Source organism: Akebia trifoliata, chromosome 3 (assembly GCF_017979445.1).
Source record: "Akebia trifoliata isolate Shusen 1 chromosome 3, ASM1797944v1, whole genome shotgun sequence".
Taxonomy (NCBI): domain Eukaryota; kingdom Viridiplantae; phylum Streptophyta; class Magnoliopsida; order Ranunculales; family Lardizabalaceae; genus Akebia; species Akebia trifoliata.
Window position 1 is genome coordinate 2,192,625 of NC_141377.1, and position 25,216 is coordinate 2,217,840.

Sequence of the window (25,216 nt, forward strand, 5' to 3'; positions counted from 1 at the left end):
TTTTGGTCAAGCAGTGTAAGGGGGTACCCGTTTACAGCCTTAGTAGGCCTTAGGCTTCTTAAAGGGACATAGAGTATTACTCTAGCATCAATGGTGTCTTCTTCGATTTGTGGGCTATTTTTATAACTTTCATTCAAGTCCATTCCAACAGGGCCGACCCTGTCATGGGTTCATAGCAACTAAGCATCGATGGTTCTCTACGAGGTGCCTTTGAAAACCAAAGGCCTCTTCATATAGGGAAAAAACTTTGACGCGGGCAGACCGCCCCAAAATTTTGAAGGAATCCTCTCCGTTACATTACACGTGACACTTTTAAGGTTGTATTCCAAATTTTGGTTGAAATGTAAGGGTGTGAAATAAATTCAAAACACCATGTGTCTTGTAACGAGGAGGGTTCCTTCAAAGTCGGACTCCTTCATGTACAAGGATTGACCAAGGAGAAGTCAAATGGTCTTCCGCGAGTTGGGGGCTATCAAGAATGGTCTAACTAAAGCTTTCAATCAAATTTAGATGGGAATATTTAAGGATGGCTTCCGACTCACTCCTTGATATTAATTGTTTGGTAGAGAAAGTTCAAACCCCTTGGCACGTTCATCTTCTACGAAGAAGACAAAGAAATATTGAAGTCCAATGTTTAAAAGTCTTATGTGCAACTAGTTGAGTCAAGAGTCAACCAAACCCTAAAGGGTGGTCTCAAGGAATTTAATGTTTCGTGGAGTTTCGAACACTTGTCCTATTCTTTCTGAGGATTTTTTCAAAGCTTGGCTTGCCATTAGGCCAAACACTTGGGGTTACTTTTAAATTCTAGTTGGGGTCAACGTAGAACCCCTAATTTCCAATCAAGACAAATAAAAAGAAGAAGATGACATATTCACTATGAACCCAAACATTTGTCTTTGATTAAAGAGACCAAATCAGAGGATAAATATATTTTAAGAGAAACTTTATTGTAACATCAACTTTTACTTACAACATAGTACCAATCGTTCTGAAATTATTACATGTGGATTGGTGTGTTATAAGTAAAAATTGATGTGCTAATAGCAGCTCTCTGTTTTAATCTTTGATTATTAATAAAATACAAAGAAGGTGACGTGGTATATCTATCAACTACTACCACGTGGGGCGGCTATTTTGATTTTAACTTGATTGCAGCAAGTTTCGGATGAGTGCCCGGCCACTCCTATACGGCTCAGCTGGACCAAAATTTGTCTGATTGCATATTAAGGTTATTAGTTGATGAAAAAGGCCTTATTAAACCTCATCCACTGTTAAAAAGACCTCGAGATGTAAAAAACTTTAAGATTTATTATGAATGTCAAGGATTTAGTTTTACAAATCTCGAGGCATTTTTTTACAAGGGATGAGAATTATTTAACACCCCCTCCAGATATTAATAATTTTTAAGATACACCCTTAAAATTTCAAATTGATAGTATACCCCTTTGACTTTTATCTTTATTAGTGATTAATGAAAATTGATCAAATACCCTCACCTTCAACCTGTAAATAAAAAATCTTGATTTTTTTCTTCCTAAAATCTATCATCTTCAACATCTTATTTATTTTATTCATCACTTCAAACTTCAAATACCCTCATCTTTATCTACCACAACGAATCAAATTCATTCTTGGCTGGTGAATCGTGAATCCTGAACTCAAATTTGAACCGAGCGAACCCATGAATCGGGGTAAAATAGTTTTGTATAATAGGTTAGTCGTCAACTCTTGCTATTCTTGTCTAGGATCTATGCCTTAACTGTCATACTTATAATCATTTGGAGTTATGTTTCTCAAGAATCAAGCATGCTTTGTGCGTGCCAACGCACGCAACACCTTCGTTTTGGCTATGAAGTCGGGATGTCTCTCCCCAAGTGTGCACTCGAGTCAATAATATCGAGATAAGACACTTAATGATGACATGTGTATGTCTGATTTTGAAATTAATTTTTACTCCAACGTACATGATGCATGAGAGATTGAAAGCTAGATCGATTCTTTATTGATATAGATAAATTAAAATATTAACAACTTAACGTAATGTAATATAAATAGAAGTACAAAAATAAATTAACTTATATTTATATAAACATTTCAAGGCGTGTACTTTGACAAAAGCTATAAGTGAAGTTGAATTAAAGAAACAAATAGAGTTGCTTAGTTTTAGCCCCAGTGGATATAATATATTCGAGGAGAGTAGGTGTGTGGAATTGTGGGTATAATTTTAACCTTAATGAAGGCCACTATAATCCTAATTATAAGAAATATTCGAGTTGACGATTCTAAGAGTTCCAGAGGAAGATTCAAAAGATCATGAATGGAGAAAGCAAATACGTGATTTTTTTTTTCCAATAATATGTAATGTTACAATGATGATAAATTTAAATCAAAGAATTAAATTAATCGAATCTTAACAGTTGACCTACTTAGTAAATTGATGGTTGTCTCTAAAAGACTCATTCAATTACTAAATTAGTATTAATCTATGAATAATTGAAAAGAAAGAACTCGATCATTGGTTAGAAGATTTGTAAATCAAAGCATGTTCAACGCAATATTCTAATGCAATTGATATATATCTACTTAGATTAGAGTATATAAAATAAATAAATAAATAAAAGAAAAAAAAAAGATTGAAAATGATCTCGTTTAAGGGAGATCAGACCTCTAAAATTAATCAATTCGAGATAATTAGTCACTAAATCCAAAAGGACTCATAAAATAATTCTCTAGATAATTTCATTAAACTCAAAAATAATTTCATTAATCATTCTCTCACTCCTAAACAAATTACTTTTCTAAATTACCCATTCTCCACTCTTAAAAGTCTACCTGCTTACCAATATCCAAGGAAACATCCTTACAAGAAAAATCGAATGGATTTTATTTTGAAAATGACTAACAAGAGGATCTGAACAAAAATAAATAAATTTTGAGGAAAAAAACATTTGATAGACCAAAGCTCAAGGTGTGGGTCCACGGCTCTAAAGGCCGCGTCTCGTGGCCTGAACCCGACCCAACACAACATCGCGTGCCTCCGTGTGTGTGTGTGGTTACGATGGTCCATAGAATACAACATCTAACCCATTGAAAGAAGAACTATCCTTTATAAAAACGCATAACCAAGCCTTTTTAGACTTCTATTGTTCTATCAAATCGGAGAACTAAAAAATCAAACAAAACCATAGATTTTAAGACCAGACTATAAAGATTAAGAAATTTAATACATTAATGAAGTCGGATCTCCAACCCATCCAAAAGTGGATCCCAATTGTACCCATTAATCACACAAAAACCCAAAACAATTATTTTGATTTTTATAAATCTCCAACAATGTGAACATACTTATAATAACAAAAGATATGGTTCTAAGTACATGTGGAATGAAAAAAAGATTGGTTTAATTAATCTCAAGTCTTTGGGTTAAGATTTTGGGGATGATGAGGATGCTATTATTGTTGAAGTTGAGGGTGTCATGTGATTGTCATTGTCCCTCACATAATACATTTATTTGATCGAATCACAAAAAATAAAAATATTTGCTTCGTGTTTACTTTATAGGATACATTTAATTAAAATACATTAACAACATGCTTCGACTATTATTTGGGACCATGTGAGCGGGTGTTGGATGAGTGCACCGGCTGCTATCAAATTTGTCTTGATTATCACTACACATGGAATAAGCAAGTAGCAACTAATACCCTTTTCATTGAGATGTGTAAGTCCAAATGATAAGGACTCTTTGATTGTCTCTTTTGATGTTCGAGCTAATTTTGATTGGGATTTCTGTAAATCAGATTTCATGTAAGTCAATTTTCAGTTTAACAGAGTTTTAATTCTTGAATATAGAAAAAATTACATACATTTACATTTCTCCACTTATATATAATAATAGATTTTGTGTGATGGGTATCGAAGACCCATGTCTCAATTGTGAGACTTCCAGAGACTTGGAATTATGTTTTGATTAGGGTTGTTATGAATACGCATCATTAGTGATTTTATCGTAAAATAACACCTTTATAATAAACTTATTTATGATGTTTATTCATAACATAATGGTTTTGTAACATCATTACCCTTTGATTATATAAAAGTATTAACGACATCGAGCATCGCAACATTTACGAAGATTTTTAGAATTCATCAAGATTCTTTCTCATTCCGACATTCGATATGATCCTCTTAGCTTCTTGGCTAAGATGCATCCCACCATATATTCCTTGGTCGCCGGCTGCGAAGTTAGCATATCCCTCCTAGAATGTGGTATGATGAGATTGGGGGAACGGCAATATAAGTCGTGTCATGTTGTGTTCTTGTTGTGTGAAGGTAAGGGTATTCTAAAAAGTGTAATGATTTTTTACACCCCACTCTTAGACATGCCTCCATCACAAAATCGTAGATCATTTGTCTCGGGATATGTATAATCATAATTTTTTCTTATATATCTCAAGGCAAATAATCTATGATTCTATGATGGGGGGTGTAAAGGGGGTGTCATATCATCACGACTCTTCTAAAAATTTACCCAACTCAAAGCCGACCGTTTAATAATGTGACAAAACCTTAAATCGAAGCCACAAAATGACATAATCCAATAAACAGGTTGGGTTGGGTTGTGTCGTGTTCAAGTTGACAAGTATAACTAGTAACATGACATGATTATAACCTGCTTAATATGTTTATTGGCATAATTTTTTTAAAAGTCTCTTAAATAATTGTTGATATTTTAGGTAGTTTCAATGTTCATTATTTAAATGAGTTGTACACAGGCCAGGTTTTATGTTGGTCAACAACATGACACATTAAAGACAATGATTAATTAGGTCAAAACGAGTTAAATGGGTTGATGTCTAAAACCCGACCATTGACTTGTATGATAAAGGGGTTAGACAGGTCGACACAAATATGACCCAAACACGATTAAGCTCAACCAAAACCTCTGAACTACGCATCGTTTTTGTAGGTCGTATTAGGATGAATTAGAATATTACCTACTTAGTCATTTCGAAATGCCAAAAATAATGTGCATTAGTAGTAATATTTGGTGTCTAAAGTTTATATAGGTCTTGTATGTCATCCCGGATTTGATCCAAATTGACCTGATCCAATTGTTGTTGGATTGGATTTTGATACCAATAGATCCGATCCAACCCCAATTAGAATGATAAAGAAAATAATCAAACAAACAATAACACAGTTTTTTTACTCTATTGCTAGGGAAGCTAACCCATCAAATGGTCTGAATCAAATTAGGGTTGGGATTATTCTAATAAAATCGGACTTGACCCATAGTTGATTCATTAAGTATCGATTAAGCTCTTGTTGGAACAAGTTTTTTTTTCTTAGATGTCTATCGAGATCCAAATCTGATGAGATACAAAATATTTAATGTACATAATTTCTCACATGTTATTAGATCGAGGTCCTATCAAGTCAAGACATAGTTAATCTAGAATTGATTGTATAGATTATCAAATCAGATCCTTATCAGAACCCAAATCCTTCATCTAAATTCGAAGCTATATAATTGGAATAAATCGGATTTATGGTCTGATCCAATCCACTGACAGCCCTACCTATACTCCTTTAGAGAACAAACCAAAAAGAGGTATCAATTAAATTTTTTCAAAATAATAACTTTGAAAATGGTAAATTAAAATATTTTAGGTAAATGAGAAGAAATTTACTATTCTAGAAAATAGTAAATATTTTTTTTTCCTTTTTAATTTAGTAAAATATTAAAAAAATTTGTAAAACAGTAAAATAAAAATATTTTAATTTTAAAAAGACTAATGATAATCTGACACTCTTTTTTTAGCCCCCCCCCCCCAATGTGATCTTTGAACTAGTAGTTACAAAACTATAAATCTTTTTCTTGTGCATCCCAAAGCAATGGATTTACAATTCTGCGATGAGGGTGTTTGAAAAAAGAGTATCTGATTATCACAAGTTTTTCAAAAATCGTAATTTATAATTTTCAAAATTAAAATGAAGTCTTTTTTTTTTTTTTTTTTTTTTGAATATTTAACCTTTTCTATACTTTTTTATGGATTTTCTTTAATTGTTTATATAAAGCCCATGAAAGTGACATACAACCATGCCCTAGAAAGTTAGGTGTGTGATGTCCTATCACATGATGCTACAGACAACAAATGGACCCTTGGATGAGAAATTGAGAATCGTTGAAGTGGCTTAAAATATCAAATAATCTTATTTATCTCTTTAATAATGTTGCAATGGTGGGCTCCACAAGCCCATGTGTTATGAATGCAGAACTTTTATTACTGATGAGGCATCAGTTTGTGTTCATATGCTTTGGTCAAAGTTCAATACAAGTTGGTTTGACTTTTTAACAACCACTTAAAATGAGTTGAATGGTCCACAAAAAAGATATTTTCTAAGAAAATTGTTTAAATACCATAATTTTAGAGAGCTACCCCCGCCCCCCACCCCCCACCTACCAACTTTTACTTATGCCACACCAATTCCCAACTAAATCACCTTGCACATGGTTGGTGTGGCATTAGTAAAAATTGGTGTGAAAATAACAACTCTTGAATTTTAGAGAGCTAATATTGCCCCACCTGGTGTGGCAATTATTTGGTGATTTACATATGAATTGGTGTGACATTAGTAAAAGTTGGTGTGGCAATAACAATTTTTTAATTTTAATTATTTAGGAAAAAAAATTTAAACCATGCATCTTTTCTTTATATACCCTAGAAGCATGTCAGGGTAATCTCGAATTAATTCTTAGATGTATTTGTGGACATCAAAGTTAATGTTATTAGAATAGTGAATATAATAATTTCCTCTCTCGCAACCCCCTGAAGGGCTGTCCAGCCCTTATTCTCTTTCTTGACTGAAAATCGGGGTTAATTGACCAAGCGTGGGAGATATCATTTTTCCTTTCTCGAATCCTCTTCCCCTATTGAGAATATTATCTCCTTTTTGAAAATCGAGGTATTTAGGTCTTTTAGAGCATTGACTAATCTTCAAGGCATGTGCAATCCCCTCCCCCTTATGCGCACCACGTAATTTTTGGGAGAAATCCCTGAGAGTGGCCTCTAAAGTGAAATTCGAACTCAAGACCTCCACTTTCTGAGATGTCGACTTGCCCATCACACCATCCCTTATATGGTGAGATGGGAGGGGGTTTCTAATATGTCAAACCTATGTTACCCAATTCATTGTACTAGTCTAAAACATGAGTTGGTATGTGTCAAACCAGTTCACAATGGATTCGTAAAATCAAGAGAACCACGAACCCACCAATTTTTTATTGGCTTCAGTGAATCAAAGCATTTGGTTCGACGAATTAAACAATTTGGTTGGGGTGAACCAAGCAATTTTTTAATTGATTCGGGGATCAAACTAAATTATTATATTGTTTATATTAGAATTTAGATTATTTTATTAATTTATTTCTATTTAATTTAGAATTAGAATTTTTTTAACATTATAATTGAACAAACGAACTTATAATTTGCATACTTGAATTTTATATACGCATAAACCAGCCAAGCTAACGAACCAATCTAGGAGATAAAAGCGAACCAATAAACGAATTAAATCGTGCCGAGAACGTCTTAATTACCCAAATAAGATAATATATGAGAGAATATTTTAAATGAAGTTACTATTATTTTATTATCTAAAAAAAGTAAATTAATACATAACATAGCATAGTTTTATGTGGTCCTATTTTCTGAGTGGAACACAAAATCCTGCACGACGACTCTTTTCTATTTTTATGTGGTCCCATTGACCAAAAGCATGTTTGACCCACCTAAAACGTGAAAAAAAAAAGAAAGTTTGATTGGTGAATTAAATATGTTTATTATCTTTTTAATACAATAATTTAATAGATATCATCATCTATAAAACTATCCTAAATGACATTATTATCATAAGTTGGTAACTTTTAAACATAATATATATATATACACCCCAACCGGGGTTGGGCTTAATGGTAAGACTGGGTGTGCTCCCCAGGTCTTGTCTTCGAATCCCCTTCCCACCACCTTGTGTGACACTTAATGGGTTTGGGTTCGTCCCCTTAAAACTCGTATGGGGTTGGTCATGCGGGGCCCCCAAGGGAGATTAGTCTGTCACTCTTACTTGAGAGTCTTGATGGGATACTCCCTCGATTACAAAAAAAAAACATAATATATATATATAAAGAAATAAATTTATGAGTTCAATTCAAATAAATAATATATCGTAAGACCTAATATAGGATTTAATAGTACCCAATTAAGATTCTTAATATTTGATTAAAAATATTATTGATTAAGTTAATTTAACTTTATCATGTTTATTAAGAATTGAGTTAAAAAACAATTTAAAATGTCGTAAAAAAGTCCTTTTGTGAGTTTCATATCTCAAATCCTATCGATTAAAGTATAAAGTTTCATTCTTCTCATTGTGAGTAGAGCTGTTAGTGGCTTGGGGTTGATTTGGGATCAATCCAATAATTTTCATAAGAATTGTGATTTTATATACAAAATATAAATAAATTTCATTTATTTAAAGAAAATTTATAATATAACATAGATAATTCTCGCATTTTACCAGACCAACGACTATTGTACGAAGACACGATTGATCCAAAATCAACTCATTAGATTATCAAATCGAATCTTATAATGACCATTGATCTTATATTCATATAAAAAGTTATCTCGGTCGATACAAAGGATGAGCTATTGTAGATATTTAAATGTTTTTTTTGGACCACCATGACTCAGTTGCATAAAACTACCCATCAAAAAAAAGTTCCATAATACAAAATAAAAAATACAAAAATAAATAAATTTATTTGTTTCTATTTTTTAGAATATAAGTTAGGTCATTTTCAGGTGAATTGTAGCCATTCATTTGGTGGATATTGTTGATTAAAAAATAAATAAATAATTAAATGAACCACTTGTTACTCCTGTGGGCCGACATATTGCTTTTTCTTTGAACAACAACGAAATAGACAAAAAGTTTATTTTGATGTAACGTTGATTTGTTTTTAGAATCTAATTAATTGCGACCCGTTACGTTCTAAATTAATTGGTAAATTAGTCTGACTCCACATTTGGATGAATATTATACATAGATATATTTGACCTTGGTCTTCTTTAAGAGATCAATAAAAAAATGACCTACATACCCTCATCTTTGATCTTATGTTCTATAATAAATGTAATTTTTAGGTATAGTATGAAGAAGAATGATAAATTGACTCTCCCTCTACTCTCCTAACGTGGCATGTGCGTAGAACTATAAATTTTCTTCTTTGAAATACAAAACTACACATATTTATAGGGATGTACAGTTGTCTATCCCGAGAAAAAATATCTATGGTTCTATGTACATGCCATGTCAGGAGAGTAGAGGGGGGAGTTAGAAAATCACGACTCTGGTATGAATATGTATTTCCTTTAGAATTCAATATTTTGATAAAAGCAACTTTTTCATATAGTTCAATGAAGTTGATGAGTTGGTTCCATCAAGTTTTGGGTCGAGGCAACTCAAAAATCAATTACGTCAAGTTCACTCAACGAGTTTTAAAATTAGGTTAAAAATCACATTTTTTTTTTCAATATTCCCTTAGATGCAATCATTTAAATGGAAGAGTCCAATTTCCATGATCATCATTTTTTTAGAAAATTCATATTTCCTTCAAAATGAAGTCTCTACACTCATCAAACTTTAAAAAAATATAAACATTTTGAACAGTTAATATATGATGGATTTTTTTGTTTAAGAAAAAAAGAAGAAGTATGTTTTACAGGAGATTGAAAATGAGATAATAAAAATTTAGATATAATATACCTAAGAACTTGAAAATGATTGATTTTTGGTGGAAACATAAGATAAAAGCCATAATAGCTAGAGATTGAAAACAAAGGCGTTTTGATTATTTCCATCAATTATTCAGAGTTTGGGTGAGGTCAACACTATTTTCTTAGTTTAAAAAAATAAATAAATATGGGAGTTGGTCTTACCACACCAACTTTAACTTATTACAACCCAATTAAAAGTAAATAAAATATGTGAATGGGTGAGAATAAGTACAAGTTGGGTATCAATAGAAGCTCTTTTTCTTTTTTATTTGTGTGTGTATGAGCTAGATTTCTATTTTTTGGGTTTAAAATTTTATTTGAGCCTAATCATTATTTATAAACAACTATTGAAATATTTTGAGTTAAGGAATTTTTTTTTTTTTTAATGTTAAGATAATAATTTGATCTTTTTCCTTGGATCCTTCCTCTATTATATATCCTACATTCAAAATTAGAGTTTTCCCTGAATTCAGGATTTGATCTTGTAAGATCCCATGATTATGGGGATCTTACTTAGAAAATGGAACCTTCCCTATCGTACTCTATAAATCATGGAATTCGTCCTAGAATTTTAGAGCTTGACGAGCAAGGTAAAGAATTGTGTGGATATTCAAATTTGGTATGTCTTATTAGTCAGAGCAGACTTCGATCCAAGTCCTACTCTTCTCATGGACATATTTGAATTATTGACTTATCTTGTGTACTACTTGCTTTTTGTAATTTTTTTTTTCTACTCTCCAATTCTTGTTCTCAACAAGACACGTATAAGGTCTCGATGAGATATCGTTTTACCCTCTTCAGTGTTGTTTGAAGAATTTGTGTTTATCTAAGAGATTCTATTGCCACAACAACTTTTCCTAATAGCACCGTAAGAAATGTGTTAATTCCATGGTGATTTAAACTATGTTTGATAACACTTCTGAAGTTTGAAATACAGAAAATAGAAATCAGACTTCAGAAGTTTCATCTTACGTCCCCCCATCATTGGTTAAAAACTTTTGAATTTTGATTATAAAACTTGAAAATTGAAACGAAATAAATAGAAATAAAATTTATGAAGTCTGAAATTTAAAGGTGGGCCATCTCTATTCAGACTTCAGAAGTGTTACCAAACATACACTTACATATGAATTGGGTTGATATAGCAAAAGTTGGTGTGGCAATATAATCTATTATCATTCAATTGGGATTGATAAATAATTCAAGAATTTAAAGTGTAATAAGTAAAAGTTGAGGTGCCAATAGCAGCTCTAAAGGAAAATGATCAACCACTCATTCCCTTCCTACAGGAAATAGAGCTACAGTAATCATTGGTCAATTCCTACTCTTGTCAAAAGTAGCTCTGGAACTTATTCCGCTATTACTTTCCCAATTTAAGACAGAGTGAGGATATCGTACTACTGGTAGTACGATATCTATAGATTCAATCCTATTGTATCGGATTAAATCCAAGATAGATTTCGTATATTTAAATAAAAATATAAAATAATTTATTTAATTTCCAAAAATCTTAAATTAATAATTTGACAGATAAAAATTATCTATTTTTATGATAATATAGTTTATTATCATTTTTAGGGTTAAATGATTAAAATACTAAAGTTGCAGGGGTATTATTGAAAAGATTTATATTGGATCGACTTTATTGGGAGACACACGGGGACATCTTGACGTGATGGCGTGCATACCTGTAAATACATTTTTACGAGATACGAGTAAAATGCATATATGAACATGGACATGTTATCACGTCGGAGGGAGGGAGGGATGAAAGAGAATAAAATTGAAGGAATATTATGAAAAAATGGGTAGAACAGAAAATGCAATAAAATTGAAGGGGTGATCTTGATAAAGGAGGAGAGAAAATGAAATAAAATTCAAATTATTTCTTGAGAAACATGAAAGATTAAATCTGAACCACTCTTTACATGGAATAAACTTTTGGGGAAAAACCATATAAACATTAAATCCAATAATTGGGATTTATCTTATGGATAAGTATACGAACAACTCCCAACACACTCTCCATCCCCTCTCAATAACCATTTTGAAGAGATAAATCCAAAATACGTGTCACTAATGCACTATCCATCCCACTTCATTTTGGAGAGTGAGATTTTCAATATCTATTTTGGATAGTAAGTTTGTACTCTTCATCCTTCAACTATTATTTTAAAAAGTCATCATAAATTTTATGGGTCTTCAATGCACAATCCATCTTTATTTTAGATTGAATTACAAAAATATTAAAATATTAATAAAAAATTATTTTAAATATCATGATTGTACATACCCTTCGAATATTCAAAATGACTATCCATAAACATATGACTATCTATCATGAATAGTCATTTATGATATTTTACTAAGATGCATGTTATTAAGATATGTATACATTATGATCATTTTTTGCATTTACGTTATGAGAATCATGTGTTCTCTTGAGTCACCAAAACTTGGCCCTTATCCATAAAATTCGACAATGTCATATCAAAATCTTATATGTAGATTTGTCTTATATTATTATTAGACATTAGACATTCGACATTTTATTAGTATGCTTTTGTCACTTTTCCGTGACTCTTGAAACATAAAATCCAATGATCGAGATTGAGATATTTATAATAAAATGAACGCTAATAATCATCTTAATCACGGGATCTTGAACATGATCATAGATTAATAGATGATAATCAATGGTTGATCGAATTTTGGTACACCATGCCTACACATAACCATCTTTTACTAAATTAGGTTATGTTGTCTTTTATCTAATCAGAAATATTTTTTTTTATAATAATAGATAGTACTTAATAATTAGGAAAAATTACTTAAAAGTCTCTCATGGAGAATTCTCTTTCTTAATAGTCCTTGAATTTTGGGCGGTTGTTTAATACTCTATATAGTGAATTTTTTTTTTCTTAAGGGAGTTATTGTCGAGCACACCACTTTTAATTTTTTATCGAGGTCACCATTTTTATTGTTGAGTTCAACAATTTTTAAAATTGTCGAACTCGAGACTATAAACTCATTCATTTTCATTTTTTCGACTAAAATACACAAAAAATATCAACTAAAAACTTGACATAACAACTTGTCTAGATGATTTCAAATCAAAAGAATCAGATTTGATTGATTTTTATTAAAAAAAGGAAGTAAAAAGAAATAAAAAACACTAATATTCTATATTCATCTTTAAAATACTTGAAAATGATTTAATCTTTTTTCTCAAATCCTAAATGTGAGAATGAAATCGCTTAAATTTGATTGAGATGTTTAAAATTCAATTTTTTAGATGAAAATGGCAAGTTCAAACGATTAGAGCATATTTTACGTTTCAATCGTGAGAAACGCGAGATCTGAGGTCTATGGACCGATTAGAAATAATTTTTTTTATTAAATCAATTATCAAGAGAAGTCCTAAAAGTTAGGGATTATTTAAAATAATATCCCTCCATCAGGGACCTTTAAGTAATTTTTTCTAATAATTAGTATACATAAAGAAGTATAAAATGAGTCAAAAACCGCCAAAAATTAAACAGCTCTGCCAATGCAGAGCACATGAAAGCTCAGCCAACGCGCTACATGCAGCTTTTTCTGTTCTATTTCCAAGTCAGATTAAAAACCCTAAAAAACTTTTCTTCCTTCTTCCAAATAGGATTTGGACCCCAACTTTCTGTAAAAAAAAATAAAAACTATTACTTCGCTTTCAAGCCCAATATCCCCTCTTCTCTATTTTCCTTCCAAGGAATTTTCTACTATCTTTTTCCATAATAAATACACCACCAACCCCAACCCCAACTTTTCTTCTTCTTCTGCAACTTTTGCAGGATTCAGAGAGGTTTTGAAGTTCTTTGTGGAAAGGATTTAAAGTCATAAACATGGGTTCTTGTGTTTCAGTCCATAAAAACCCAGATTCAGCCATGAAAATGCGATTATCAATCGGTTCTAAAACTGAGAAACTCTTGATTCCATCACCCATCAATGAAAAACCGATTAATGGTGAACACCAAGTCGTTGACTTCGGTTTCAAGTCTCAGTCGTCTCCACCACGGCCGTCAGTGAAGAGTCTTCGAGACTTTGGTATAATCTTGTTTATATTTAACTCATTCTCTTATAGTTTGAATTAATGGTTCTGATTATAAGAGTGATGACTTGTTTTGATTGGTTTATTGAAAAATTTGATGGGTGATTGCTAATTTTCTGTATTTTTTTTTTTTCATTTTTAGATGATTATTGAAGTTTAGGTGCATCAAATTAAATATATATTTGGAGTTTTAAACTGTTCTATAGGTGCCCTTTTGTTCATCTATGGTTCTAATTGATGCCTGACTTGTCTTTTAAGTACCTTTAAGAGAACCCAGAGATGGGTATTTGTTTTTGATGGCGGATGAATTTCGTTTTCTTTTATTTCTGCAAAAATTTGGTGAAATTGAGATTCTTTTGGCTTAATTGTTATTTATTCATTGTTTTTTCTACACTATAATCCCATATTTAGGATAATTTGTCACTCTTTAATTAATATTTTTAATTAAAGAGTGCGTTTGCCCTATAAAGTCTTTGGCTCCAATTGGGAGGCCTACTTATTTATAGTTTTGTTCTGTCTGTTGATATTTTATTTTATTTTCTACATTATTTCAAGATTTTAATACAATCAATGTGAATGTTTCTATTCTAGTTGAATATGTTTTAAATTCTGAGAGAGCTCTGGCTACATCCTAATGCCACTGATCCATTGTTATTGAGAGTCCTTGATCGACTAGTTGTGAACTTTGCTCAAGACTTTTAAGAACCTATGGTGCATGGTACTTGTGGCTCAACCTTATTTTCTCATAAACATATTTGTAATATGTGATCAAATATGCTATTTTTGGTTACTAAATTGTATATTCTATCATGGGCTCTGAGATATTATGCTACAATATGCAATTACATATGAAGTATGTGATTGCATATTTCTTCAATAGTCAAAAACTTGACAATTGGAGCATTAGTTATTTTTTTAAAACCTATTTTATCCTATAAATACCCCATTCTCATCCCCCAGTTCCTGCACCACTATAATTTATTTCTTTACTATTTACTTTCTTGAATTCCTATTTCAATACTCTTATTCAAAATTTGGAGGTTATGCATTCTTACATAAATTTTAAACTTGCACATATATTAAATTTTAATGAAATTGGTAGTAAAAGATTACAATTTTTTTTTCTAGAGTTATCGTAATAATTGCATATTCTTCCTTACTTTTTTTTTCCTATGTTAAAAAGAAATGTACTTTGCAACTGCATATGCTATTGTGAGATCACATATGCTGATCACACAACATATTATATGCTGTTTGACAACATTGCTCATAGGAGGATTGAAGATTGAAAATATACAAAATTGATAAGCAATTCACGTTGTATTGTTCACCAGAAACGGTATGGTCTGTGGTTACTGTTTAAATTACTTTTCTCTTGTGGATTGAAAGGAGATGATCAGTGTTTGTTAAGTGGTCTATTACTTTTGAATAGTTTTCTATGGAAATGTAATTTAATTGCTCTCTCTCCCCCCCCCCCCCCCCCCAAAAAAAAAAAAAAATACAAAATTCATACAAAAAATTGTTTGATCTAGCTTTATTATGAGATTTGATCTTCAGAATATTTGTGTGCGAGAGTGGGGAGAACGCTCCAAATTCCCTAACTTATAAAAGAGGTCCAAAATTTTCTCTAAAGCAAGGTGAATTTCCACCATCTTACTAATGAAAAAGGGAGCACATTTTCAAGGCTGTAAGAGGAGGGCCAATCTAAAATGATAGATTGAACAACGTGACAATGGTTTTGGGCTCTATTGGGTAAACTTCTCTGGAAATATTGTGGAAACACCATTGAAGACAGGATCATATTGTTTTAAGAATGCCTCCAATACTATCAGAAACTCCTAGGAATACACTAGGATGCCTAGTGAGTATCTTTCTCAAACTTGGGATACACTATGTGCTCTTAGAAATTCACACACTAATTAGGGTCTGTATTTGGAAATTTCACAACACTATGATACTGATGCAGGATATTATAGGTCATACACAGTAGATATACTCGATAAGATATTTTCTCACTGGAAGATCATGACTATTGGATCTATTTCCAGACTCTTCGCTTGATAGTTTTCGACCATCCAAAATAGTGAAATGGGCCAGATTGTTTCAATCATTTGACCAAAATAAATTTTGATCCACGAGATCACCTAGGCACAATCCGTCAATGCCGAGTCCCAACCAACTACATGTGTGCCATCTTTCCTTATTTCTGGCTAGCAGGTGAGATTAGTGGTCAGTTAGTCACCATGTATGAAAGTCAATTTTGAAGAGAACTCTATATCATTTGCAGCTTAGGCCATGCTTGATATGCTGCAAATCATTTGCAATTGCAAATAATTTTCTGAAATCAATTTTACTGGTGCTTGGTTACACAATGCAAATGAAATTTGCATGGATCACCTAAATTCTTAAGAAATTTCAGCAAAGCAAATAATTTGCAGCACAACCACATATCATTTGCAAAATCACAATGAATTATTTTATTGCAAAGATCAACCAATCACGAAAAAAGACTCACAAGAGATTTTCCATTGGTTACCAACTAGCAAGCAATAGTAAATCATTCATTGCAAACCATTTGCAAATGCAAATGATTTGTAATGTACCAAGCGCAGCCTTAGAGAACTCTGATTTGCATTTTAACATATGTTTTTTACTTGCTTTTTAAACCTGTTTGGTGCTTCAAGTTAAAAAATGTCCATGACTTTGCAGGTAGTAAAGAGGAGACTTTCTTTGATTCCCAGCCTTGGTTGGAATCAGACTGTGAAGATGATTTCTTCAGTGTCAATGGAGGTTAGATCACTTTACATTGGTTATGCCTATGTTTTGGATTCTTTTTCATTTTTATTTGGAAAAAATTGTGGTATATTTTATGACAACAGAGACACGCATCATGAATTGTATATTGTACCCTTAATTCATTGGAAAAAAAAATTGGAGGTAAGATCACCCTACATAAGGTTTTTTACTTATTGGTTGGCCCAAGTTTATAATGTGGAACACAGGATTCAAATGCTTTGTATCCATCAGACAGACATAAGACTTCCCGTTTCCCATTCTTTTTAACCTATTTGTTGAAACCATTAAGTTCATTATGATTTATCTTCTTGTCTTCTATGCAGATTTTACCCCATCTCGTGGCAATACTCCAAACAATCAGAGCAACTTCATAGGAACTCCTCAGCATAATAAATCCCTTTTTATGGACAGAGCACCCAAGACCATACCCAAGCCTCCCCCAACCGATAAGAAAAAGAAACTATCGGATCTCTTCCGAGAGAGTTTTGGGGGCGACGACTTCTGTGATGACCAAGCCAATGGAAAGCTGGAAGTTAAGGCATCCAAACCTCCTCTGCCTCCGAAATCTACAAATGGTACCCCATATATATCGGGAGCAAATTCCGTCTGCAGTAGCGAAAGAACCCCAAATAGAGATTTCAAACCCGAGAAAGAGAAATCGGCAAGGACCATCCAATGTTGCATGCCAAGTTTTGTTCCTAGCCGCAGCTCAAATGAAAGAAAGAGGTTGAGCCCAGCCATAATGGAGGTTAACTAAAACTTGATTTCCGTTTGCTTCTTAGTTGAAGGATTACTTATGGTTTAGTGTAAATTGAAGAAGCCAGAATGTAGGACATTCAAATTTACAATTTCCAAGATACCCATCTTTCGGACAGAGTGTTTCATAAAGATCCATGTAAAGGGTGCTTATATATATCTGCGTTTTCTCAGACAACTTGGCAGATTTTTTGCATTCAAAGGGTTGTATAAAGTTGTATCTATAAGTTAATGATGGGTACTCTCTCTGTAAACAGACTTCGAATGCCCTTGTGATGGAGAAAAATGCTTGTATGTCAGGCAATTATACATAAATAGGTATGTTTTCAAATGTAAAGTTCTCTTCAATTATGCATTCTTATTGTTTCTGATTACAAGAAGACATATAAAGGGATAGAAAATTGTATGTATTGGGACAAAACCCAAATTGCTTCTAACCAAAAGATCCACGTTTACAAGGCCTTCCATACGGTTCTGATTTGGTCCATTTCTTTGGAATATCTCCCAAATTTTAACTTTGTAGTTGTGCATGATCTGCAGAGTACATTTAGACCCAAGTCTGACCATAGTACCATGGCCTTACTCATCCTTGAAAACCAGCTTCCAAGGATAGGGTTGGCTCTGCTTTATACATTGCACATCCCAAGAATACTCAGGTGATGTGGGATTATGCTAACACTCCCCCTCATAGCTAGGGCTGGAGACACTTGGCTCTCCCCCTCAACGCATGACTGGAGATATTAACCAAATCCATCCCTGAGGTACACCCCGCTTTGATACAATGTTAAAGCCTATGGGCCTAATTAATCCTTGAAAACCAGCTTGCAAGGAGAGGGTTGCCCCCGATTTATACATTGCACATCCCCAGAGTACCCAGGTGATATAGGACTATGCTAACAACAACCTGACTAGAGACGCCTTCTTGTCTCACCTAAATGCCATGAATAATGATTTTCTGATGCCCCCTTTGACATACACTCCTATACGCCCTTGAAGTGGCATGGGGATGTGCGGTTGTGTATCCTGAGGAAAAAGATCTGTGGTTCTAGCCCATGCCACGTCAGGGAGTGTATGGGGGTGTATGTCAGAGGGGGTGCCAGAAAACCATGACTCAAATGCCATTAATGTGTGTAGCAAATTTTGGACAAAAAACTGCCCAAGAATAATGTGGGGTCAATACATGTTCTTCACATTTTTATGACCACGGTGGTAAATAACAGATGGGAATTACCATTTTCAGGATTATTTTGAGAGCCCACTGAAAATTCATCAAAGACGAACAGACTGATACAGCATTTTCTGGAGAATACATTTTAGATGAAGTGCACAAACAAAGCTGTTAAGAGACGAGTCTTTGAGTGGTTTAGCTCCTCAGGAGGATGCACTTAAATGATGTCTTTCAGTCATAAGGTTCAATCAAAGTTCTTCGTTGGACTTCAGGGGGCACCTGCTCGAGATAATGGTTTAATGCACAATATGTTGATGTATTTCACTAAAATGAGAATCAGGACCCATAATTTCATTGCTTAACGGAAAATGTCTTGCCAAGCAACCGCTGAAAACTTGGGGATTATTTAGAAAGAAGTCCCTTTAAGTAATTTTCCAATATTTTTGGAACTTCACGTTATTGCATTCCCACTCCTCGATTGATATAAGTTGGGGATGCAACTAAGGGCATCTCTAATCCCAAAGGGTTAGTTCATTGGCAATTTCGAATCCAATAAGCAGTGAGAGTTTGCAAATTGAGTGTTCAATACCCAGCGTGAGTAGTGGCTCCTCGAGGCCAGCCACGAGGGAGTACCCTCACTTACCTGGTGTGTGTCCAGGCTCTGGCTCACCCGGTCCCACTAGTCAAGCATAAGTTCGGATACCCCAGTTGAAAAAAATCATAAATAAATAAGGGCTCCTCTCCCCATCCCTTAAAAAAAAAAAAGTTCCTATTGCAATTTTTTGGCATTTGGTGAGCAACTAACATTCAACTTCCTACAAAAGCCAAAATAAAGTCAAAAACATGAGATGGCCAAGGCCATGCCTTACGAAGCGGAGGTCATGAGATGGAAAATTCAATTTTTTCCACTAATTAGTAAACTTTTTCTTTCTAAATGGTCCCTGGACATCTCCCACATTTCTCATGATTGAATGTCTTAACTGTTCGAACTCATCGTTTTCATAAAAAAAATATAGACTTTTGACACCTCAATCGAGTTTCAGAGACTCCACTTTGTTTTAAAGGATTTAAGAAAGAAGAAGTCATTTTCAAACATTTTGAAGATGTATGTAAAAAATTAGGTTTTTTTCACTTTTTTTTCTCTTAGTTTTGGTATGAAAATCAACCAATAATAGTTCTTTTGGGTTGAAATCATTTAAACAAGTTGTTATCTCAAGTTTTTAGTCGATCTTTTCATGTATTTTAGTCAAAAAAACTTGAAAATTGAAAACGGGTTGGTTGTACCAGTGTTGAGTTCGTTACTTTTTATTTTTTTAAAACGGTGAACTCGAAAATAATTAAAAAAAACGTTGAGTTCGACAGTAAATAAAAAGTGGTGAACTTGACAATAAATAGTGGTGAGTTCGACAGTAAAAAAAATGTGAACTCGACACTAAATAAAAAAACGTTGAGTTCAACAGTAAAAATTATGAACTCGACAGTACAAGGTTCCATTTAGAAAGAAAAAGTCTACAAATGTCTTGTCAAGCTAACACGCAAAACTTAGGGATTATGTAGAAAGAAACCCTTCCACGAGGGTTTTTTAAGTAATTTTTTCAAAAATATTTGAAAAGGAAGTGCCTTCGAAGTGTTATATATTAATGGTAGTTATCAAGTCCCTTATTTTAATTACTCTTTTTTTAATAGGAAAACTAAATTTATTAAAATAAAACTTTCGTTCATTTAAGTCTAAATTTGACATTAAGAAAGTAAATCAAATTTATTTAATAAGACTGTCCCTTAAAGAGTCAATCATGACTTCTCTCTTACCTATATTTTAGTCATATTTCCATTCAACCCATATCCATAGTTGAGTTGCATTTCTTTAAATCCTTGCTATGGAATGTTATTGCCAGAGTTGCTACTATCCTTTTAATAACTTACAACTAGTTATAATCAAACAGTTCTTAATTATAATTTAAATTATTTCTTATATCTTGGTTTCTTTATCACTCACAATTTGTATTTCAATGTATATGCTTTTGTTAATCTATATAAAAAATAATGTGTGATTATTTTTATTAAATAAATAATTATTTAAATGATAATTACAACTTTAAATGTTTTCTTTTGTTGAAAATTGCGATTAAGAATAAATAAAAATGATTATTTTAATTATTTTTCTTTAATTTGCTTATAATTTCATGTATATAAAATTCCGAAACACATTTTTAGGATAAATAATTGTAAATTCTTTTACATGAGGAATGAATTAACCAGACCAATCCGACTTGGTTGGGTTGGGTTCGTGTTGAGCATTTCACTCCCAAGGTCAGGTTGGGCATGGGCCCGAGTTCATTCCCAACCTGGCCCAACCAGTGACATTTAAAAGCAGGAACAACATTCTCGATCAGAGCTTTAAAAATTCGATCGAATCAATGGTCCGATCAAGTTCAACCATAATTTTCAACAACATTGACTTGGGTCGGTGGACCATTAGTGATTAGATTTTATAAATGTTATTTTCTTTATAAAAACTAGATGGCATGTGCAAAAGCACATTTATCAAAAAGACTTATTTGTAATTTAAAATATGGGTCCTGTTCGGCACCCTAAGTTTTACCACACTTTAACAAACGTGTTTTGTCCTATATGGGTTAGAAGTTTCGGAATGAGCTGATTTTTGGTGAGGATGATCTCTATGGTGAGGAGATCATCCTCACCAAAAATCAGCTCATTCCAAAACTTCTAACCCCATCAAAAATGATTTACAAAAAATGGACGGTCCACGATTTTGCAACTTGTAAACATGGGATTAAACATTTCGGAATGGGCTGATTTTTGGGGAGGATGATCTTCTAATCATAGAGATCATCCTCACCAAAAATCAGCCCATTCCAAAACTTCTAACCCATGTAGGACAAAAAACGTTTGTTAAAGTGTATGGTAAAACTTAGGGTGCTGAACATTTCCCTTAAAATATAGATTAAACAGTTTTTGAAGATTATAATAAAAATGATGTTTTCACAATTTTGAAAACTAACCGTTGTGATTATAATCGTTTGGGTTGCAACTTTCTTGATTTTTGACTAAAATGACCCTAATTATATTAAATTTAAGTGTAAAAGTGGGGGCATTTGTGAGATCTAAATGTTGGTGTCAAACCATATCTACTCCACCTTCTCTCATTATATATATATATATATGAACAGCGTTCCTAAGACTCATATTGGGACTCACATTGCGACACACCATTTTGTCTTATATGGGCAAAAATATTTGGAATGGGCTGATTTTTTGTGAGGATGATCTCTATGGTGAGGAGATCATCCTTGCCAAAAATCAGCTCATTATGAAACTTCTAGACCGTCCAATTTTTGTTGAAAAATTATAGACCGTCCAATTTTTGTAAATCAATTTTGATGGGGTTAGAAGTTTTGGAATGGGATGATTTTTTGCCAGGATGATCCCCTCATCACAGAGATCATCCTCACAAAAAATCAGCTCATTCTAAACATTTTTTGCCATATAAGACAAAACGGTGTGTCGCAATGTGAGTCCCAATATGAGTCTTAGGAACGCTGTTCATATATATATATATGGATTAGGATCCGTATACATATAAAGCTACTCATAAAGCTACAACGCGTTTTGTCTTATATGCACAAAAATGTTTGGAATGGGCTGATTTTTTGTGAGGATGATTTCTATGGTGAGGAGATCATCCTCGCCAAAAATCAGCCCATTATGAAACTTCTAGCCCCATGTTTACAAGTTGAAAAATTTTAGACCGTCCAATTTTTGTAAACCATTTTTGATGGGGTTAGAAGTTTTGGAATGGGATGAGTTTTTGCAAGGATGATTCCCTCACCATAGAGATCATCCTCACAAAAAATCAGCCCATTTTGAACCTTTTTAACCATATAAGACAAAAACGTTGTAGCTTTATGAGTAATTTTATGTGTCCACGGATATATATATATATATATATGGGAAATGTTCAGCATCCTAAGTTTTACCACACATTTTTAGTCCTACATGGGTTAGAAGTTTTGGAATGGATTGATTTGTGGTGAGGATGATCTCTATGATTAGAAGATCATCCTCCCCAAAAATCAGCCCATTCCGAAATGTTTAGCCCCATGTTTACACGTTGAAAAATCATGGACCGTCCATTTTTTGTAAATCATTTTTGATGGGGTTAGAAGTTTTGGAATGAACTGATTTTTGGTGAGGATGATCTCCTCACCATAGAGATCATTCTCACAAAAAATCAGCCCATTCCAAAACTTCTAACCCATGTAAGACAAAACACGTTTGTTAAAGTGTGTGGTAAAGCTTAGGGTGTTGAACGGGACCATATATATATATATATATATATATATAGGGGCGTTCAATGGCCAACTTTTTAGCAAACTTTTTGGCAAAACATTTTTCAAAACATGAGTTAGAGGTTTTGGAATGGGCTGATTTTTGGTGAGGATGATCTCTACAGTGAGGAGATCATCATCACCAAAAATCAGCCCATTCCAAAACTTCTAACCCCATCAAAAACAGTTTACAAAAAATGGACGGTCCACGATTTTTCAACTGGTAAACATGGGTTAGAAGTTTTGGAATGGGCTGATTTTTGGTGAGGATGATCTACTCACCATAGAGATCATCCTCACCAAAAATCAGCCCATTCCAAAACCTCTAACCCATGTTTTGAAAAATGTTTTGCCAAAAAGTTTGCCCTTGAACGCTACCCATATATATATATGGGTCCCGTTCGGCACCCTAAGTTTTACCACACACTTTAACAAACGCATTTTATCCTACATGGGTTAGAAGTTTCGGAATGAGCTGATTTTTGGTGAGGATGATCTCTATGGTGAGGAGATCATCCTCACCAAAAATCAGCTCATTCCAAAACTTCTAACCCCATCAAAAATGATTTACAAAAAATGGACGGTCCACGATTTTTCAACGTGTAAACATGAGGCTAAATATTTCGGAATGGGCTGATTTTTGGGGAGGATGATCTTCTAATCGTAGAGATCATCCTCACCAAAAATCAGCCCATTCCAAAACTTCTAACCCATGTAAGACAAAAAACGTTTGTTAAAGTGTGTGGTAAAACTTAGGGTGCTGAACATTTCCCTATATATATATATATATATAGGGTCCCGTTCAGCAACAAACATTTTGGCAAAACATTTTTCAAAACATGGGTTAGAGGTTTTGGAATGGGCTGATTTTTGGTGAGGATGATCTCTACGATGAGGAGATCATCCTCACAAAAAATCAGTCCATTCCAAAACTTCTAGCCCCATGTTTACAAGTTGAAAAATCGTGAACCGTCCATTTTTTGTAAATCATTTTTGATGGGTTAGAAGTTTTGGAATGGGCTGATTTTTGGTGACAATGATCTCCTCACCTTAGAGATCATCCTCACCAAAAATCAGCCCATTCCAAAACCTCTAACCCATATTTTGAAAAATGTTTTGCTAAAATGTTTGTCTAAATGTTTGTTGCTGAACATTTCCCATATATATATGGGTCCCGTTCAGCAACAAACATTTTCGCAAAACGTTTTTCAAAACATGAGTTAGAGGTTTTGGAATAGGCTGATTTTTGGTGAGGATGATCTCTACGGTAAGGAGATCATCCTCATCAAAAATCAGCCCATTCCAAAACTTCTAGCCCCAGTTTACAAGTTGAAAAATCGTGGACCGTCCATTTTTTGTAAACCATTTTTGATGGGGTTAGAAGTTTTGGAATGGGCTGATTTTTGGTGATGATGATCTCCTCACCGTAGAGATTATCCTCACCAAAAATCAGCCCATTCCAAAACCTCTAACCCATGTTTTGAAAAATGTTTTGCCAAAATGTTTGTTGTTGAACAATTCCCTATGTATATATATATATACCTCGAGATACTCTTCAACGCAATCATTGCCCGTCGGGACCTGCAATAGGTCCACTCCGACAATCAAGTTAGAATCAATGTAGTTTTATTGAAGAGTTCTTAAAGTTAAAATTTTTCTCACCCCCTCATGAACTGCCCCTTTCTCTTTATAGGAATCTTCTTCTGTCCTTTTTGTCTGTCAGCCTCGTTGAGTTGACCTAGAGTAGTTAACTTACTCTTTGGTTTATCAACTGTAGGGGTTGTTACAACTACCCTGGCAGTCCTAGAGTAGTTACAATTGATCTGTCAGGATATGGGTTGTCACATCAGTCAATCAACGATACAACTGTCAAATCTGTCTTTCTGACCTATACTAACTCGTGATATCTATGGAGTCTATCCTCCGAACTACTTGATGGGTTGACACCATCCATATGTGCTACATGTCAGTGCGTCCGAGAATTACCCTCCACAATATATATGAATTTAAATAAATAAAAATCGGTCCAACCAAATTGAATCAGGATCCAACCCAGGTTAGACCAATTTGATAAATTTTCGGTCCATCATGGTTTGATTTTTAAAACATTGCTCTTGAGAGAAGCAATCAGTCATTTAGGTTCCCAACAACTACCAACCTGAAGACCACCACATCATTGAAATAAAAATAAACACTTGTGTATGTATCTCAGAGAGAA

General features: G+C 33.3%; 1 protein-coding gene across 1 annotated transcript; it reads left to right on the forward strand.

The window, feature by feature from the left end:
* Positions 1-13,381: 13,381 nt before the first annotated feature.
* LOC147405471 (uncharacterized protein At3g27210-like) lies at positions 13,382-17,829 on the forward strand. The gene is made up of 3 exons (XM_086433226.1): positions 13,382-13,925; positions 16,639-16,719; positions 17,049-17,829. Exons 1-3 carry the CDS (start codon positions 13,724-13,726, stop codon positions 17,480-17,482), a joined length of 717 nt encoding a protein of 238 aa, XP_086289352.1. The 5' UTR covers positions 13,382-13,723; the 3' UTR covers positions 17,483-17,829.
* The last annotated feature ends 7,387 nt before the right edge of the window (positions 17,830-25,216 follow it).

Bases quoted from the DNA above. Each gene is read 5' to 3' on its own strand.
- LOC147405471 (XM_086433226.1), top strand. From the start codon at position 13,724: ATGGGTTCTTGTGTTTCAGTCCATAAAAACCCAGATTCAGCCATGAAA. The intron at 13,926-16,638 runs GTATAATCTTGT...ATGACTTTGCAG, and splicing joins GAAGAGTCTTCGAGACTTTG to GTAGTAAAGAGGAGACTTTC. The intron at 16,720-17,048 runs GTTAGATCACTT...TCTTCTATGCAG, and splicing joins TTTCTTCAGTGTCAATGGAG to ATTTTACCCCATCTCGTGGC.